Genomic DNA, 21,448 nt, shown 5'->3' with positions numbered 1-21,448 from the left:
GTATAGCGCCATCATGTGGCCAATGTCTACGAGTTTTATGCTATGACCTTAGACTGACCTTTTGCATATGTGTAACAAGTTTGGTGAAGATATTTTAATTCATTCATGAGTTATGGCTATTTTAGCTCTTCTTAATAAAAATTACAAAAGAGCAGTGAATAAGCTATTAGTGATCTCCTACTGCCATCTAGTGGCCACGGTGTAATTTATTTATGTGATTACAGCCATTTAGGTGTGCATAAACATAACCCTTCTATAATTGAGCATGTTCTAACTATATAAAATGAAAAATTTGTATTTTATTAAAATAATTAAAAATCTACAGAGTAAAAAGTGTGAAAAGCTTTGACTAAATTTGATCTTAAATGGATTAACTGTGTTCATGCCATGTCAGTTTGGGATTCAGAATGCATTACATAACATTACATCACATTCTTTGCTACAGAGCAGTAAAATAAACAATAAGTGGTCTGTTTCTGCCATCTAGAAGCCACAATTGTGATTTTCTTTACATGTTTTAAAACAAGGTGTTTAATCATAGAACCAGTTTTGCCAATTAGAATTATTATGAAGAGGTTAACTGGGACCAAATTAGATGTTTAATGCATAACAGTGTTTACATCAGGTCAAAATGTGATTCAGAATGATCCTAAATGCAATTTCCCTGACTTTAAACTCAAAAAATGTAAAACAACAAAGGTATGCAAATGTATTGAACAATAAATAAGTGGTCTTGTTGTGACATCTAGTGGTTAGAAATGGTAGGTGACAGTTAAATGTCTGTGTTATAGTGGCTAAAATTATAGAATACTGAAAATATGTGTTTTTGAGACCTTTAAACATCCAAGATGGGCAAAAAAATTGACTTGTAAATCATTTCAGTGATAAGTGTGTAAATGAAGCACATTTACTGCATTTGTAAGCCATTTTAGCATGTTTTTAGGACCATTTCTACTATTATAGCGCCACCTATTGCCCAATCTCCACAAAATTTTGCATGTTTATTCACATTGATTTGCCACATCTGCTCACCAATTTCTGTGATGTTTTCCTTATTGGTTTACAGGCATGTAGGTTCGTGTAGACACGCCCCTTTTGTTAATGAGCCTCTTACAGCTATCTAAAATGGAAAGTTCAACTTTTTTTTGATAATTATTGATCTACTCAGTCCAGAGGTTCATACAACACTGGTTTCGTTGCGATTGAGTTAAAAACCAGGGACTAGTTCGCAAAAGTAGGTTTTGTTTATATTGATGGTTTTTTAATGAACAGTTTGAGTGACAGCAGTGGTTTTAGTCTCAAACTGTTCAGTATGAACAGACCTATCATATGATATGTAGATTAAGTGTTTTTTGTGAAATAGTGTGTAAATGAAGCAAATTTACTTTATTTTCAAGCGGTTTAGCATTATTTAAAGACTATTTTTGCTATTATAGCGCCACCTATGGTTTGATCTTCACAAAATTTTGCAAGTTTCATCTCGGTGATATGCCACATGTGCTCACCAATTTCTGTGTTGTTTTGGGCTTTCCTTATTGGTTTACAGGCATGTAGGTTCGTGTGGACACGCCCCTTTTGTAAATTAGCCTGTTACAGCAAGCCAAAGTGAAAAGTTCCACTTTTTTTTGATAATTATTGATCTACACAGTCCAGAGATTCTAACAACACTGGTTTCGTCGCGATTGAGTGAAAAACCAGGGACTAGTTCGCAAAAGTAGGTTTTTCCTATATTGATGAATATTTAACGAACGGTGTAAGTGACAGCAATGGTTTGAGTGTCAAACTGTTCGGTATGAGCAGGCCTATCATATGATATGTAGTTTGTGTGGTTACGCAAAAGATTGTGTGATACACAACCCATTACACCTTAAAAACGCGTAAAATCGCCCCCTAGTGGCCGATTTCTTTCAAAATTCTTACAGCCCTCTAGGACCGTGAGTCGAACATACCCAGCGAGTTTCGTTCCGATCGCTGATCGTTAACCTTGTTAAATGGCTGCTCAGTTTTAATTGGCCAATGGCGGCCATGTTTTTTGAGATGTGCCAATGTCCTTATAATATTTCATGGCAAACTGGTCAAAGACACTGCATGCCAAATTTCAAGCTGATCGGACTAACGGTTGTAAGGTTAGGGTCATTTTATGGTTTTTAAGCTTTATAGCGCCACCATGTGGCCAAAGTCTGCGGGTTTTGCAGTGTCACCTCAAATTGAGCTTATACATGTGTGTACTAAGTTTGGTGATGATATCTCTTTCTGTTCAAAAGTTATAGCTCCAATTAGCATTTAGCTTCAATTAGCATCGAACATTGTTGTGTACTGTTTCGAGTGAGAATAAAAATGTCAACTTTTTTTTTGATAATTATTGATATTCAGTGTCCAGAGAACATTTGAGAGCTGGTTTGGTTTAGATTGAGTGAAAAACCTAGGACTAGTTCGCAAAAGTAGGTTTCGGACAAAACGCGATGTAGCGGGAAAACGGTGCGTCGTAGAGCAAAAAGTGCAGCTGTGCACTTTTGTTAGGTCTAACTCAAGGATTCAAAAAATGTAAAGTTTTTGAGTCTACGACAAACGGTGAACGTATAGCGGCCAAAAATGTCCAAAATGTTGGTTTTTGGCGCTGTAGCGCCACCTATGGTCCGATTTGGCTGATCTTTGGTGAGAATGTAGTGTACCGGGGTACTACGATCTGGCCAAGTTTCAGCTCTCTTGGCCTTACGGTTTGGTCTGGGCAATAGTGACTTCGGCAGAATAATAATAATAATAAAAATCCTAACAAATACAATAGGGTTTCAGCGCTACGCGCTTGACCCCCTAAATATAGCCGCAAGCGGCAATTAACGGGGTTCGAGCATTTGGCAAACTAATTGCCATTTAGGCAATTTAGATGTAGGACAACCCAACATTTAAGGCTGACCCTAAAGAAATCCATGATGTAATGTAATAAATGGTAAAAATATAAAGCCTACATAAATGAAGTGGTAACCTGGTACTAAATCAGCTTTTAAATGCAATAACAGAGATTATACCATGTCAAGATGTGATTCAGAATGATCTTTAATGGACATTTAGTGACTTTAAACCAACATTATGAGGTCTTGTGCTGTCATCTAGTGGTTTATATTAGTAATGCATGTTTAGATCCTTTGTGGAAGCATATGAACACACTGTGCTCTTCAGATAAATATATCAAGCTCATTTATGCACAAAAGTTCAATTGTTTTTCATAATTACTGATTTAGACAGTGCAGACATTTGTACAACATTGATTTTGTTCAATTTGAGCAAAAAAGCAGGGACGAGTTCCTAAAAGTATTGTTTGAAATAATGGTGAATAATAAATGGATGGTTTGAGTTACAGCAGTGGATTTCATGCCAAAGTGATCAGAATGTGCAGGCCTATCATATATTATGTCAGATCAAGTATATTTATGAAAAGCTGTCTACAATAAACACATATTATACAAATTATGGTCAAATAGCAATGGAAATCAGTGTTTTTGAGACCTTTTCTACTGTTACAGCACCACCTATTGACCTATCTTCACAAAATTGTGTAAGCTTGTTAAGAATCACATCTCAGATGTGCATACCAGATTTCACGAAGTTTTGAGTTTTCCTTATGCATTTACATGCATTTAGGTCAATATAAGACACACCCCTTTTGTAAATGAGCCATTTATAGCTACCAAAAGAGGAAAGTTCAACTCATTTCAATAACTATTGATCTGCTCAGTTCAGAGATTCATACAACACTGGTTTCGTGGTGATTGAGCGAAAAACCAGGGACTAGTTCGCAAAAGTAGGTTTTTCATATATTAATTAATATTTAATAAACAGATTGAGTGACATCAGTGGTTGTAGTGTCAAACTGTTCAGTATGAGCAGGCCTATCATATGATATGTATTTTGTGTGGCTGTGCAAAACTTTATGTAATAACCAATCAATTACATTCTCAAAAAACCCAAAATCGCCCCCTAGTGGCGGATTTCTTTCAAAATTCTTACAGACCTCTAGGACCATGAGTCGAACATGCCCACCGAGTTTCGTTCCGATCACTCATCGTTAACCTAGTTTAATAGTTGTTTAATCTTAATTGGCTAATGGCGGCCATGTTTTTTGAGATATGCCAATGTCCTTATAGTATGTCATGACACGTTAGACAAAGACACTGCATGCCAAATTTCAAGCTGATTGGACAAATGGTTGTGAGGTTAGAGTAATTTTTATGTTTTATAGGCTTTAAAGCGCCACCATGAGGCCAAAGTTTGCGGCTTTTGCACTGTGACCTCAAATTGACCTTATACATGTGTGTACCAAGTTTGATGAAGATATCTCAATCCGTTCAAAAGTTACAGCTACAATTAGCTTTTAGCTTACATTAGCATGTTACGTTCTTGTGTACGGTTTCGCGTGAAATCAACATTTCAACTTTCTTTCAATAACTTTTGCTATTCAGTGTCCAAAGAACGTTTCTACACTGGTTTGGTTCAGATTGGGTGAAAACCCTAGGACTAGTTCGCATAAGTAGGTTTCGGACAAATCGCGATGTAGCGGAAAAACGGTGCGTCGTAGAGAAAATCTGAGTCACTCCACTTTCGTTCGGGATGACCCAACGATTCCAAAAGTGTAAATTTTTTGAGCCTACGACAAACGGTTTAGAAATGGCTGCCAAATTACTAAATTTTTTTTGTTTTTAGCGCTGTAGCGCCACCTATGGCCCGATTTTGACGAGCCTTTGGATCTGAGTAGCGGTGAGGAGTACTACCATCTGACCAAGTTTGAAGCCAATAGGCCTTACGGTTTGGCCTGGGCAATAGTGATTATGGCAGAAGTAAAATAATAATAATAATAATAATAATAATAAATATAGCCGCAAGCGGCGATTAACGGGGTTCGAGCATTTGGCAAACTAATTGCCATTTAGGCAATTTAGATGTAGGACAACCCAACATTTAAGGCTGACCCTAAAGAAATCCATGATGTAATGTAATAAATGGTAAAAATATAAAGCCTACATAAATGAAGTGGTAACCTGGTACTAAATCAGCTTTTAAATGCAATAACAGAGTTTATGCCATGTCAAGATGTGATTCAGAATGATCTTTAATGGACATTTAGTGACTTTAAACCAACATTATGAGGTCTTGTGCTGTCATCTAGTGGTTTATATTAGTAATGCATGTTTAGATCCTTTGTGGAAGCATATGAACACACTGTGCTCTTCAGATAAATATATCAAGCTCATTTATGCACAAAAGTTCAATTGTTTTTCATAATTACTGATTTAGACAGTGCAGACATTTGTACAACACTGATTTTGTTCAATTTGAGCAAAAAAGCAGGGACGAGTTCATAAAAGTATTGTTTGAAATAATGGTGAATAATAAATGGATGGTTATAGTTACAGCAGTGGATTTCATGCCAAAGTGATCAGAATGTGCAGGCCTATCATATATTATGTCAGATCAAGTATATTTATGAAAAGCTGTCTACAATAAACACATATTATACAAATTATGGTAAAATAGCAATGGAAATCAGTGTTTTTGAGACCTTTTCTACTGTTACAGCGCCACCTATTGACCTATCTTCACAAAATTGTGTATGCCTGTTAAGAATCACATGTCAGATGTGCATACCAGATTTCACGAAGTTTTGAGTTTTCCTTATGCATTTACATGCATTTAGGTCAATATAAAACACACCCCTTTTGTAAATGAGCCATTTATAGCTGCCAAAAGAGGAAAGTTCAACTCATTTCAATAACTATTGATCTGCTCAGTTCAGAGATTCATACAACACTGGTTTCGTGGTGATTGAGCGAAAAACCAGGGACTAGTTCGCAAAAGTAGGTTTTTCATATATTAATCAATATTTAATAAACAGATTGAGTGACATCATTGGTTTTAGTGTCAAACTGTTCAGTATGAGCAGGTCTATCATATGATATGTATTTTGTGTGGCTGTGCAAAACTTTATGTAATAACCAATCAATTACATTCTCAAAAAACCCAAAATCGCCCCCTAGTGGCGGATTTCTTTCAAAATTCTTACAGACCTCTAGGACCATGAGTCGAACATGCCCACCGAGTTTCGTTCCGATCACTCATCGTTAACCTAGTTTAATGGTTGTTTAATCTTAATTGGCTAATGGCGGCCATGTTTTTTGAGATATGCCAATGTCCTTATAGTATGTCATGACACGTTAGACAAAGACACTGCATGCCAAATTTCAAGCTGATTGGACAAATGGTTGTGAGGTTAGAGTAATTTTTATGTTTTATAGGCTTTATAGCGCCACCATGAGGCCAAAGTTAGCGGGTTTTGCACTGTGACCTCAAATTGACCTTATACATGTGTGTACCAAGTTTGATGAAGATATCTCAATCCGTTCAAAAGTTACAGCTACAATTAGCTTTTAGCTTACATTAGCATGTTACATTTTTGCGTACGGTTTCGCGTGAAATCAACATTTCAACTTTCTTTCAATAACTTTTGCTATTCAGTGTCCAAAGAACATTTCTACACTGGTTTGGTTCAGATTGGGTGAAAACCCTAGGACTAGTTCGCAAAAGTAGGTTTCGGACAAATCGCGATGTAGCGGAAAAACGGTGCGTCGTAGAGAAATTCTGGGTGACTCCACTTTTGTTCGGGATGACCCAACGATTCCAAAAGTGTAAAGTTTTTGAGCCTACGACTAACGGTTTAGAAATGGCTGCCAAATTACTAAATTTTTTTTGTTTTTAGCGCTGTAGCGCCACCTATGGCCCGATTTTGACGAGCCTTTGGATCTGAGTAGCGGTGAGGAGTACTACCATCTGACCAAGTTTGAGGCCAATAGGCCTTAGGGTTTGGCCTGGGCAATAGTGATTATGGCAGAAGTAAAATAATAATAATAATAATAATAATAATAAAAATTCTTACAAAAACAATAGGGTTTCAGCGCTTCGCGCTCGAACCCCTAAATATAGCTGCAAGCAGCAATTAACGGGGGTCAAGCAGTTTAGCAGGGTAAGGTCATATAGCAGTTAGGACGCCTGTAAGTAGTTTATTCGACAACGAAATATACGATTAGAGCGTTAGAGTTTATAGATTGAGCTAACAAATGTTTGATTAAACACTCCAGAGAAGCAACTTCGATTTTTACATATTGACAAATTTTTAATGAACATTTCGAGTGACCGCTTTTATGTCAAAGTGACCAGCATAAGCAGCCCTATGATATATTGTGTAGATCGAGTCATGGCACCTTAGACAAAGACACGACATGTCAAATTTTAAGTTAATCAGATAAATGGTTACTCAGATACAGTGATTTTACAATGTATAGCGCCATCATGTGGCCATTGTCTACGAGTTTTATGCTATAACCTTAGACTGACCTCTTGCATATGTGTAACAAGTTTGGTGAAGATATTTTAGTTCATTCATGAGTTATGGCTATTTTAGCTCTTCTTAATAAAAATGACAAAAGAGCAGTGAATAAGCTATTAGTGATCTCCTACTGCCATCTAGTGGCCACAGTGTAATTTTTTTATGTGATTACAGCCATTTAGGTGTGCATAAATATATCCCTTCTATAATTGAGCATGTTCTAACTATATAAAATGAAACATTTGTATTTTATTAAAATAATTAAAAATCTACAGAGTAAAAAGTGTGACACGCTTTGACTAAATTTGATCTTAAATGCATGAACTGTGTTCATGCCATGTCAGTTTGGGATTCAGAATGCATTACATAACATTACATTACATTCTTTGCTATAGAGCAGTAAAATAAACAATAAGTGGTCTGTTACTGCCATCTAGAAGCCACAGTTGTGATTTTCTTTACACATGTTTTAAAACAATGTGTTTAATCATAGAACCAGTTTTACCTATTAGAATTATTATGAAGAGGTTAACTGGGACCAAATTAGATGTTTAATGCATAACAGTGTTTACATCAGGTCAACATATGATTCAGAATGATCCTAAATGCAATTTCCCTGACTTTAAACTCAAAAAATGTAAAGCAACAAAGGTATGCAAATGTTTTGAACAGTAAATAAGTGGTCTTGTTGTGACATCTAGTGGTTAGAAATGGTAGGTGACAGTTGAAAGTCTGTGTTATAGTGGCTTAAATGATAGAATATTGAAAATGTGTTTTTGAGATCTTTAAACATCCAAGATGGACAAAAAAATAACTTATAAATCATTTCAGTGAAAAGTGTGTAAATGAAGTACATTTACTGCATTTTAAGCCATTTTAGCATGTTTTTAGAACCATTTCCACTATTATAGCGCCACCTATTGCCCAATCTCCACAAAATTTTGCATGTTTATTCACATTGATATGCCACATCTGCTCACCAATTTCTGTGATGTTTTCGGTTTTCCTTATTGGTTTACAGGCATGTAGGTTCGTGTAGACACGCCCCTTTTGTAAATGAGCCTGTTACAGCTATCTAAAATGGAAAGTTCAACTTTTTTTTGATAATTATTGATCTACTCAGTCCAGAGGTTCATACAACACTGGTTTCGTTGCGATTGAGTTAAAAACCAGGGACTAGTTCGCAAAAGTAGGTTTTGTTTATATTGATGGTTTTTTAATGAACAGTTTGAGTAACAGCAGTGGTTTTAGTCTCAAACTGTTCAGTATGAGCAGGCCTATCATATGATATGTAGATTAAGTGTTTTTTGTGAAATACTATGTAAATGAAGCAAATTTACTTTATTTTTAAGCGATTTAGCATTATTTAAAGACTATTTTTGCTATTATAGCGCCACCTATGATTTGATCTTCACAAAATTTTGCAAGTTTCTTCTCATTGATATGGCACATGTGCTCACCAATTTCTGTGATGTTTTGGCCTTTCCTTATTGGTTTACAGGCATGTAGGTTCGTGTGGACAAGCCTCTTTTGTAAATTAGCCTGTTACAGCTAGCCAAAGTGAAAAGTTCAACTTTTTTTTGATAATTATTGATCTACACAGTCCAGAGATTCTAACAACACTGGTTTCGTCGCGATTGAGTGAAAAACCAGGGACTAGTTCGCAAAAGTAGGTTTTTCCTATATTGATGAATATTTAACGAACGGTGTGAGTGACAGCAGTGGTTTGAGTGTCAAACTGTTCGGTATGAGCAGGCCTATCATATGATATGTATTTTGTGTGGTTGCGCAAAAGGTTGTGTGATACACAACCCATTACACACTAAAAAAACGTAAAATCGCCCCCTAGTGGCCGATTTCTTTCAAAATTCTTACAGACCTCTAGGACCATGAGTCGAACATGCCCAGCGAGTTTCGTTTTGATCACTCATCGTTAACCTTGTTAAATGGCTGCTCAATCTTAATTGGCCAATGGCGGCCATGTTTTCTGAGATATGCCAATGTCCTTATAGTATGTTATGACAACTTGGTTAAAGACACTGCATGCCAAATTTCAAGCTGATCGGACGAATGGCTGTAAGGTTAGAGTAATTTTTATGTTTTTTTAGCTTTATAGCGCCACCATGTGGCCAAAGTCTGCGGGTTTTGCAGTGTCACCTCAAATTGAGCTTATGCATGTGTGTAGCAAGTTTGGTGATGATATCTCATTTCTTTCAAAAGTTATAGCTCCAATTAGCATTTAGCTTCAATTAGCGTCGAACATTGTTGTGTACTGTTTCGAGTGAGAATAAAAATGTCAACTTTTTTTTGATAATTATTGATATTCAGTGTCCAGAGAACATTTGAGAGCTGGTTTGGTTTAGATTGAGTGTAAAACCTAGGACTAGTTCGCAAAAGTAGGTTTCGGACATATCGCGATGTAGCGGGAAAACGGTGCGTCGTAGAGCAAAAATTTCTGGTATACACTTTTGTTCAGGTTAACCCAAGGATTCAAAAAATGTAAAGTTTTTGAGTCTACGACAAACGGTGAACGTATAGCGGCCAAAAATGTCCAAAAAGTGTTTTTTTGGCGCCATAGCGCCACCTATGGTCTGATTTGGCTGATCTTTGGCCAGAACGTAGTGTACCGGGGTACTACCATCTGGCCAAGTTTCAGCTCTCTCGGCCTTACGGTTTGGTCTGGGCAATAGTGACTTCGGCAGAATAATAATAATAATAATAATAATAATAATAATAATAATAATAATAATAATAATAAAAATCTTAACAAAAACAATAGGGTTTCAGCGCTTCGCGCTTGACCCCCTAATAATAAAAATTCTTACAAAAACAATAGGGTTTCAGCGCTTCGCGCTCGAACCCCTAATAATAATAATAATAATACCTTGCAAAAATAACTTGTAAACTATTTGTTACTGCTCTGTCATTTAATTCAGTTCAATCAATCTATATATGCTGTGCTTTTACAATGTAGATTGTCTCAAAGCAGCTTAACATATAAGTTCTTGTCTTTTGAATTGAAACTGTGTCAGTTCAGTTTTTAGAGTTGAAGTTCAATCTAGTTCAGTTCAGTGTGGCTTAATTTTCACCGGTGAAAGTGAAAGTCCAAACACTGAAGAGCAAATCCATTCATGCGCAGCTCCACAAGTCCCAAATCAAGTAAGCTCGTTGCGGCAATGGCAAGGAAGAAACTTCAACAATTGACAAAAGTAAAGGAAAAAAAAACTTGAGAGAAATCCAGCTTAGTTGGGCATGACCATTTCTCCTCTGACCAAATTGCAGTTTAGGCTGTCGAGCTGCAGTTTAGGTGCCAGAGGCTGGAGAACGCTGGATGTTCACTGTGGAGAAGCTGTGGTGTGAGTAGGTGGCACTAACACACTAGATCAATGCGGAGACTTGTCTGTCACTGCGGTCTTTCAGGGATCATGCTCTCCACTCCTCCATGACCGCCACATCATCTGCTGAGGAACTGTCTGGTCCAGGATTATGGATACCTCTAAAATTCCTATATGCTTGACATGATATCAAAGACCAAATACATTAGTTATTAAAATTATTATGTTTAAAAATATGTTGAAAAAAATGATATGCGTTAAACAAAACTTATATTTTTTTTTATTTTAAAAATTTCACACTTTGGGCTAATAGTTTTGCCTCTAACCATATATTTCCAACATAGGAATTAATATCAGAATATAATCATTTTGGTAGGGTAAAGACTTTGAAGCTAAAATAAAATAAAAAAAAAGATGTTGATGCTTTTGTTGTCTTTGTTTGCTTGTTTGTTTGTCTAGTTTTTTGTTTGCTATGGATTTTTATTTTAAAATGTTTGTTTTTGTTAGTTTTTAATTAATTAATTTATTTATTTTAACTTTTATTTATTTATTTATTTATTTATTTATTTATTTATTTATTTATTTATGTTCTATTCATTTTCTATTTACTTCTACACCTGATAGATTTTTTCCTATACTCCAAAACACGTTTTGTGATTAGATCAGCTGTCAATCATCTCCACTCAACCATGTTTAATTAAAACCCTAGATATTCACTCCTCTGCGTGTACATGCAGAATATAAAGATGCAAAATGGCTTGCACAAAAGGTATATTTCCAACAAAGGGAATTACAGTTTGACATCGGCATATTCATTCTGATAGGATAATTGCTTTGAAGCTTTGAGAAATAAAGCCTCATCTGGCGGCTTTGTTGACAGACTTCCTGTGTGAAAATACCTGATTTTTGTTGCTTGACAGGGGAGAGCAAGGCTTCTCTTCTGATGTCTATATTAGTCTCAGTAACAGATGGCACTGAGTTAAGGATCTGCTGTCGGAGGGTTTGCAGACTCCTCTTGTTTCTAGCCAGCGGTTGCGGCCATGAGCTGGGTTTTGCAAGGAAGTGACTGATCTTTTTGTTCCAGGTGGAAGAGGAAGCATCAATCATCAGGTCAGGTTGTTGAAAGCAGTCTGTAAATGCTGCTTGACAAGAGGTTTGATTTGGTCAAGCTGTGACTGGTTTGATCACTGATTAACTGCAGCTTCTGTTGCTCTGACGTATTTTATGATTGGTCAATGGAGACAGTAAAGGTTATGGATATGTCTTTGTTAGAGATGGACCCAAGCCTAACTCGACTTTTTATTAGAATTATTAAAGGACTAAGACTTCATGTATGTTAAGTCAGATTTATCGATATAGCAATTTAATATGCAAAATCAAAACTTTAACATTTTTAAGCATTTTTATACTTTGTAATCCACACTGCTCATGGTAAATACACACAGCTCTGGAAAATATTAGGATTTCAAGGTTATGCTTTATTTTTACAAGGCAAGATTATTTTTTATAGCATATAACGAATTAGAAATTAAAAATTGAGAATAAAAAATGATGAAAATAGATTACAATGAGTTAAAACAGGTTTTAAAGGAATGGAAAAGAAAAGAAAAACACAGTAGTTCAATCTGTCGGACATAAATGTTGCACAGTGCTCATTCAGGCACATCTAAACAGATGTGTTTTCAGTTTTGATTTGAATGTATCTAATGTTGGAACACATCTAATCATTTCTGGAAGCTGATTCCACAGTAGGGGCATAGCTGCTTTGAACTCTTGGAATTTTTAATTAACTTGATCTTAATGATCTGAGTGATTTGTCATGTTTGAATTTAGTCAGCATATCTGTAATATATTGAGGCCCTAGGCCATTTAGTGATTTATAGACAAGTAATAATACTTTAAAATGTATTCCGAATGTAGCTGGGAGCCAATGCAAAGACCTGAGGACAGGTGTGATGTGCTCTTTTTGGGTTCTGGTCAGAATCCGGGCAGCAGCATTCAGGGTGAGCTGCAACTGTCTGTCTGTCTTTTTGGGAAGGCCAGTGAGAAGGCCGTTACAGTAATCCACTCTGGTGGTGATAAAAGCATGAACAAGTCCTCACTAGAAACAAAGCATCTACTTCTTGCAATTTTTTTAGATGATACTATGCTGATTTAGTTACTGCTTTGACATGACTACTTAAATCAGATCTGACTCCAGAATCACACCTAGATTCTTGACCTTATTTTTGTTGTTGTTTGATCCTTAGAGCCAAGGTGCACATTTCCCTTGAGAACCTCATCTCTGTTCCTAAATGCAATGACTTCAGTTTGTCCCCCAATGTCTTTGTATATTTTATATATATAATTATATAATATATATTATATATATAATTATATATATATATATATATATATATATATATATATATATATATATATATATATATATATATATATATATATATATATATATATATATATTTTTTTTTTTTTATTTATTTATTTTTTTCAAAATGACATTTTCTTATTTTTTATTTTAAGGAAACTTTTTATTATTATTATTAATAATTTTATTATTATTAAAATTATTGTTGTTATTATTTTATTATTATTATTATTATTAATTACTTTTTTCTCGACATTTCAAAAAAAAAAAGTACTCCACTAATGTAAATGAGTAAATGCTTTTCACGATGGTATGACATTTTCTGTGCTAGTTATCAGATTTTGTTTGTCTTAAGTGCTAAATAGATCTTCAAAGATTAAAATTCACTCAAAATAGAACATTTTGAACCTGTTTAAGCATTTCATGAATCACCTAGCACCCCTGATTTAGCTAAAAAACTAAGAAAAGAAGCTCATATGATGAAGACAAAAAGTCATCTACAAATTGCATGGCCTAAAGGTGAATACATTAACATTGTTTTTTTTTTTTTAGTGTTGGGCTTTCTCTTTAAAGTTAAGCCATTATGATCTTTTTTGGAAACAATACAACAAGTCAATATTTTTAATTTGTCTTATTTTCGTCATTGTATAATAATTAATGGAAGTTACATTAATTTATTCATTCATTTTTCTTTGGCTCAGTCCCTTTATTCATCAGGGGTCGCCACAGCGGATTAAACCATCAACTTATCCACTATATGTTTTACATAGCGGATGCCTTTCCAACTGCAACCCAGTACTGGGAAGCACACATACACTCTCACATTCACGAACACACACTACGGCTAATTTAATTTAGTCTGCTCAATTGACATAAAGCACATGTCTTTGGACTTTGGGGGAAACTGGAGCACACGGAAGAAAACCCATGCGGACACGGGGAGAACATGAAAACTCCACACAGAAATGTCAACTGACCCAGCCGAGACTCAAACGAGTGACTTTCTTGCTGTGAGGCAACAGTGCTAACTACTGAGCCACCGTGTCACCCATTAAGTTACATATTTCTTTAATAATGATTTTAAAATAATATGTATTGTAAAAAAAAATGCATCAATATCAGTGAGATGTTTCATATTGATTTCATTTTATTCAGATGTATTTACATGCATTGCATTGAAAAGTAACTTTTTAAGCACACACATTTCACCAAACGCATCGTTTTCCATTTCACCAAAAAGTGACATTTCTTTAGCAATTTTCTAAAATTGGACAAACAATCATTTGAGGCAACGGTTCCTCCATAAGTAATGTCTTGGGTTACTATTTAAGTCTTTTGCCAGCTGCAGTGAAGAAGCATTACCTGAGAGAGGTTAGGAATCATCCTCTCCACTCATGCAGAGCACGCTTTTAATTAGATTACCCAGGCACCCATGCACAGCCGTGAGGGATTGGACACACTCTGTCAGGTCACAGTGGCTCAGTGTGGGGCTGGACTGCTTGTCCGCTCTCCTGAATCACAGGATGAGTCTTGTGCTCGAGAAGTTAGGACGAAATAAAAAAAAATTTAAATAAATAAATGAAAGTAAAACCCTTGCTTAAATAAAAATGACACATGTGTGTACAGGAATAACTATACAAAGGAATTTTTCAGTCTTTCTGTTTACGCTGTGCATATGAAGAAACATCGTAAAAGTAGTACTTTTGATTCCAATATATTGTTTTTTTTAGCCTGATACTTCCTAAAGGCTATTTTAAACATTTAATAGAATTAGTTCTTGGTTTGACTAAGCATGAATATTTACACTTATCGGCCACTTTATCAAGTACACCTTACTAGTACTGGGTTGGACCACCTTTAGCCTTCAGAACTGCCTTAATCCTTCGTGGCATAGATTCAACAAAGTACTGGAAATATTCCTCAGAGATTTTGTTCCATATTGATATGATAGCATCACGCAGTTGCTGCAGATTTGTCGGCTGCACATCCAATTCCACCACATCCCAAATGAGCTCTATTGGATTAAGATCTGGTGACTGTGAGACCATTTGAGTACAGTGAACTCATTGTCATGTTCAAGAAACCAGTCTGAGATGATTAACGCTTTGACCTGGTGCGTTATCCTGCTGAAAGTAGCCATCAGAAGATGGGTACATTGTGGTCATAAAGGGATGGATGTGGTCGGCAACAATACGCAGGTAGGCTGGGGCAATGACACGATGCTTAGTTGGTACTAATGGACCCAATGTGTGCCAAGAAAATATCCCCCACACAATTACACCACCACTACCAGACTGAACTGTTTGTTAAAAGGCAGAATGAATCCATGCTTTCATGTTGTTGATGCCAAATTCTGACCCTACCACCCAAATGTTGCAGCAGCAATTGAGTCTCATCAGATGAGGCAAGGTTTTGCCAATCTTCTACTGTGCGAGTTTGGTGAGCCAGTGTGAATTGTTGCCTCAGTTTCCTGTTGTTAGCTGACAGGAGTGACACCCAGTGTTGTCTTCTGCTGCTGTAGCCCATCTGCTTCAAGGTTCAACATTCAGAGATGCTCTTCTGCATACCTCAATTGAAATGATTTGAGTTTATTTGAGTCACTGTTGCTTTTCTATCTGCTCGAGACCAGTCTGGCCATTCTTCTTTGACATCTGGCATCAACAAGGTAGTTGTGCCCACAGAACTGCCGCTCACTGGATATTTTCTCTTTTTCGGACCATTCTCTGTAAACACTAGAGAAGGTTGTGCGTGAAATTCTCAGTAAATCACTCAGACCAGCTCTGGCACCAACAACCATGCCACGTTTAAAGTCACACCTTGGCTGTGCCTACATGCCTAAATGCATTGAGTTGCTGCCATTTATATGGCTAATTAGAAATTCGCGTTAATAAACAGTTGGACAGGTTTACTTATTAAAGTCCTTTGAGTGTATGTTTGCTGATGTTTTCTCTCATTCAACATTAGTGATTTTGTCTGATTCTCCTTTCTTTCTTTCTTTCTTTCTTTCTTTCTTTCTTTCTTTCTTTCTTTCTTTCTTTCTTTCTGATTAATTTTAATTCATTGCCTTCTCTCACCCTACTTGTATTTATAATGTGTTATATTATTAGTTTTACTCTACTGTAGTTTACCTACACATTGATTTTTCCCTCCCTTTCTTCCATAATTAAAAGTTACCAAACTCCTTGAACAATGGAGGGCTCCCCTCACAACTGAAAAGATCAGGTTGTTGGGGGAGTATTATGAAGGGTTAACTGTTCCAAATTGTAATGATATTTTCCCGTTTTTGTCATTTTCTCCCAACTTGTCTCCCAAACTGTAAAGGGGTGTTTTTACATTGTAAAGATGTGACAATAATTCGGCAAGAGTCAGCTTCTGGGAAGGTTTTACATAAAACATGTGTTAAAGTTTTTAACAAAATGGTTCTGAACAATAGAGTGAACACTCCATGGCGTGATGTTTTAAAGTTGAATGAGGATGAGCACGATCACTGTACAAGTCACCATTAACTAAAAGACATGGAGATTTGCAGTGGAGATTTTTGCATGTTGCCGTTGCAGTTAATGCTTTTATTTCAATTTTAAATCCTGACGATGGTCACGATTGCCCTTTCTGCTTGCAGAGAGAAACTGTTTTTCACACGTTAACGCAATGTTCCAGATTTGAGCCTTTATTTGCTGTTTTACAGAATTTGTTTGTATCTTTTAGAGAAACCTTTTCCACTAACACTTTTATTTGTGGGTTTAAATATGTTCAGATGAAACGCTTTAGATGTCAGCTTCTCAATTTTTTATTAGGACAAGCTGAAATGGCGGTGTATAGTACCAGAAAGCAAAAAAAATAATTAAGAAATGTGAGTCACGACTTGTTGGCAGTTTTTGTTAATTCTGTCAAATCAAGAATTCCTGTTGATTTTAGGTTTTTTAAAGCTATGGTTGATCTTCCTTCTTTTGACTTAATGTGTTGTTATGCCGGTGCTCTGTGTGAGCTTTTTTAAAATTAGTTGGTTTCTGCTCCCATTTTGGGTTAATATTTTTTTTCTTTTTCTCACTTTTTCTTTTTTGTGAGTTGATTGTTTGAATAATGTATTAATGTTTTTGTAATAGTGTGAAAATCAAAATTTCTTTCTTTCTTTCTGTCTTTCTGTCTTTCTTTCTTTCTTTCTTTCCTTCTTTCTTACTTACTTTATTCTTTCTTTCTTTCTGTCTTTCTGTCTTTCTTTCTTTCTTTCTTTCTTTCTTTCTTTATTCTTTCTTTCTTTCTTTCTTTCTTTCTTTCTTTCTGATTAATTTTAATACATTGCCTTCTCTCACCCTGCTTGCATTTATATTGTATTTTATTTTTAGTTTTACTCTACTGTAGTTTACATAAACATTGATTTTTCCCTCCCTTTCTTCCATAATCAAATTTTGGTTTCAGCACAAATTTAGCTGAGAAAATATGCATTGTGTTGCTCACTTTATAGCAGGGGTCACCAATCTCGGTCCTGGAGAGCCGGTGTCCCTGCTGGGTTTAGCTCAAACTTGCTTCAACACACCTGCCTGGATATTTCAAGCATACCTAGCAAGACCTTGATTAGCTTGTTTAGGTGTGTTTCATTAGGGTTGGACCTAAACTTTGCAGGACACCGGCCCTCCAGGAACAAGTTTAGTGACCACTGCTTTATAGGTTCTATAAACCCCCCGTCATATTGTACTTTCCAAAAACACCACCAATACAAAACCGATGATATGTGATGCTGAATATTGTTGTGTGCATAAAACATCTTGCAGGATAAAGCAGACCAGACACTGTATTTTTAGTCTGTACTTTTCAGTACAGATACAACATTATGTTCTTGCTCTTATTTTTGTGTTGCCAAAATCAGTTTTAAAAGATTTAACCTTCTTTTTACAACTGAAAAAAAAACTGCTATAATGAGACATGTGACTGTTAGCACAGTAGAGGAACAGTCTGTGCAGTTGGGTAGCGGATATTGTTAACGTCATGTGGCAATGATCAACGTCTGCAAATTTATCACAGTGTATAAAGGAGAAAGAAATGCAGTTAAATGATTTATAGTCTCTGGAGGCTCTTGGCTTGCTTTTACACTTCAATTAATTTTGTTTTGAAGATTGAGAGAATGGGCAGGCCTGCTGTGTTTCTTCTATAAAATTGCAGAGCGAGCTTTGGCATGCTGATGGGCTCTCAAGCCCTCAAAGTTTTCGAGTTACAAGATAACAATGTGTTTCTTTTTGTGCCTTCCACGTGCCGTGACGGGTAAGAAATAAGCGAAGCCGAGCTGCCAGAGCACCTTAGCAGCGCTTCATTTCTCCCTCTCATGTTTAACCGTCTGTTGCTAATTTACTTTCTCTCCCGGCAATCCTTTTTTAATAGTGCATCCGTTTGTTCAGGAGACAATTGATTCTCTGCACTGCCATATTCATCAGTTACATTAACTGAGGCTTGTCCGGAATATGAATTATGGAGGCTGTCTCTCCATTTCTGTCCCGTGCTTCGAGCCACGGCTTCACGTCAATAGACCATGTAAATACCTTTGAGGAAAACAAATGTTAACCTAAAGTCAACAATGTGCTAATTACGCTAATGATAATGAGTCTCGCGCATATTCATCAACATGCTGTTAAGTGTCGTGTTGTTGTTGGGTTGCCTTCACAAAATACTTGGCACATTTATTGATATCCGCTTTCTGTTGTGTCTGATTGAACACAGGGACTTTGACAGCTTGTCAGATCTTACCGAAGAGTCCAGGGTCAAATATATTGCACAGCGGTGGAAGGAGATTGGCTTAAAAGATGTCCAAGTTACCAAACACATGGCCCTTCTGAGCCATCCTGGACCCGTTCTTAGTACCATTGTTGATAAGAGCGGAAACCAGTGCTATCTGCCCAGCGGAGCGAGATGTGAGAAGCAGTTCACAACCACAAGTGAGGCTTTTGCCTTTGCGGCCTACTCTGCAGTGGGCAATATAGTGGTGAGTCAAACAATCAATTAATTAAAGTTATGATAATTATTATGTTAATGATGTTAATGTTAAATATTGCAATGTGTTCAATGTGGTAATCATTCATTTATTTTATTTTCGGCTTAGTCCCTTTATTAATCTTGGGTCACCACAGTGAAATGAACCGTCAACTTATCCAGCATATTTTATTAAGCAGCGGATGCCGTTCCAGCGGCAACCCATCACTGGGAAACACCCATACACTCATATTCACACACATACCCTACGGATAATTTAGTTTAACCAATTCAACTACAGCGCATGTCTTCGGACTGTGAGGGAAACCGGAGCACCTGGAGGAAACCCATGCAAACATGGGGAGAACATGCAAACTCCCCACCGAAATGCCAACTGACCCAGCCGAGGGTTGAATAAGCTACCTTCTTGCTGTGAGGCAATCGTGCTACCCACTGCGCCACCGTGCTGCCTGTTTTATTTAACAATGCTAAAAAATATAAGCTTTTATTTGATTATTTTTTATGAATTCATAATAAAAAAAAGACTGCAAAAAAGCTATTTTTAAAGTTATTTTGAAAGAAAAAAAAAAGATCAAATATTCCAAAAGCAGCACAAAAGAAATACAAATCATGATTTTTGTACCATTAATACCATAACAAAATAACTATTACATTATAATGATTTCTGAAGGATCACGTGACCGTGAAGACTGGAGTAATGATGATGAAAAACTTGATTTCAATAACATGAATAACTTTGAAACTATATTCTATAGCAAATTTGGTTAACACTTTATAACTTCACTCTATGAATTATTTATTAAGCATAAGCATATTGTGTATGTATTTATTTGATACATGTTAGCTCTACATTTATAGACGTTATTAAACAGTTTATAACTGCAGATACAAATGCTCTATTCTTGACCTACAAGCACATTTGAAATGTGCTTAATAATCGGCTTTCATAATTTGTGACTGATTAATTTTTCATGACTAAATTAAGTATAGAATCACTTACAAAATCATTTGTATTAAAGGGTGCTTTCACACTAGCACTTTTGGTTCACACCTGGGTTCATTTGACATCAAAGTACGGTACGTTTAGCTAGTGTGAACATATCTTCTGAACTTGTGTGCGCACCCACCCACAAATCTTACCCGAGTCTGCCTGAAAGAGGTGGTCTGGGGTATGGTTTGTGCAAAGTCTGGTATGAATGCAATCGTACCAAATAACGTAAGTGAACCGCCAACAGTACAACAAACATTGTTTTCATAACATTCATTCATGTGTGTCTGTGTATCACGCACCTTGGTTACAAGCGGGCCTGAGCCAGAGCAAACACGTGATAATGTCTGCTTGTCTCCTCCAAAAACAGTTTCTGCAGACATCGCGGTTTGTTCTGAACGTTGGTAATATTTTTGCAGCAGACAGACGCAAGTCACTTCCTGTATGTCCAAAACCAAAAGATTCAGCGAACACAGAATGACCACGATGTGCGGACATCTTTCTATTTTGGCGCTTTGTTTTTGTGGCCATCACCTAGCATCAGCTGTATACACAACAGCAGCTTAATGATGCGAGTGTACCGGGGTTCAGAAGGAAAAAAGACAGTGTGAAAGGGGAGTATAACAATCAAACTTGGGTACAATTTAGGCAAATGAAACAAGTGTGAAAGCACCCTAAGACTAGTTGTTGTTTTTTTTAAAGATCATTCAGAATGAGTTAGTAAATGATTAATAAACTATTCAAATCAACATTTATATCGTATTATTCAGGCATATATTAACAGCTAAGTTGTATGTTAATATATATTTATTATTTAATAAATCTTAATTAAATAAGATTTCCTGATAACTCTTTATTAACCTTTTTTTGTGGCCTAATCTAAGTAAGGACTATTTATGCTTTATAAATCCCTTATAAATGACAATTAAAGACTAAGTATTAAATGAAAAATACATCTTTGTAATCTTGTCTATAATATATTAAGATGCAACATTTCAGTTACAATTTAACTGGCCATTTATTTGTAGGTGAGTTAATAAAGCATTTAGCAAAGTAACCATTACTATATGCCTAAATAATAAAGTAAACAAATGTTAATTTTGTTAAGTTTATTAATAATTTATTTACACATTCTGAATAATCTTTAAAAACCACCTACTCTCAATTAACTGGTTTGTAAATGATGCAACTTAAGTTAGTAATAAAAGATAATTAACAACGTATGAAAATACAATCATTAAGCACATTATATAGGTGCTTATAAGTCAAGAACAGAGCATTTGTATCTGCAGTTATAAACCGCTTACTAACATCTACTAATATACAGTTAATGCTTAAAAGATAGTGGTAACTATTTGCTAATGCTTAATAAACCATTCATAGTGTGTAATTATAACATGTAA

The 21,448-nt window shown here is 35.9% G+C and overlaps 1 protein-coding gene across 4 annotated transcripts in view; it reads left to right on the top strand.

Annotated features, from left to right (window-relative positions):
* The window catches only part of naaladl2 (N-acetylated alpha-linked acidic dipeptidase like 2), a 629,431-nt gene that overhangs the window by 292,800 nt on the left and 315,183 nt on the right, over positions 1–21,448 (top strand). For all 4 annotated transcript variants that reach the window (XM_087273253.1, XM_087273252.1, XM_087273254.1 and 1 more), the window contains one exon: positions 18,788–19,049. In XM_087273253.1, the coding sequence (XP_087129379.1) occupies positions 18,788–19,049 (262 nt within the window). The remainder of the gene's footprint in view (positions 1–18,787; positions 19,050–21,448) is intronic.

This window comes from Danio rerio, chromosome 11 (genome assembly GCF_052040795.2).
Source record: "Danio rerio strain M-AB ecotype USA chromosome 11, GRCz13ab, whole genome shotgun sequence".
Classification (NCBI taxonomy): Eukaryota; Metazoa; Chordata; class Actinopteri; order Cypriniformes; family Danionidae; genus Danio; species Danio rerio.
Note: the sequence above shows the minus strand (reverse complement) of the source record. Positions and strands in the feature narration are given on the sequence as shown.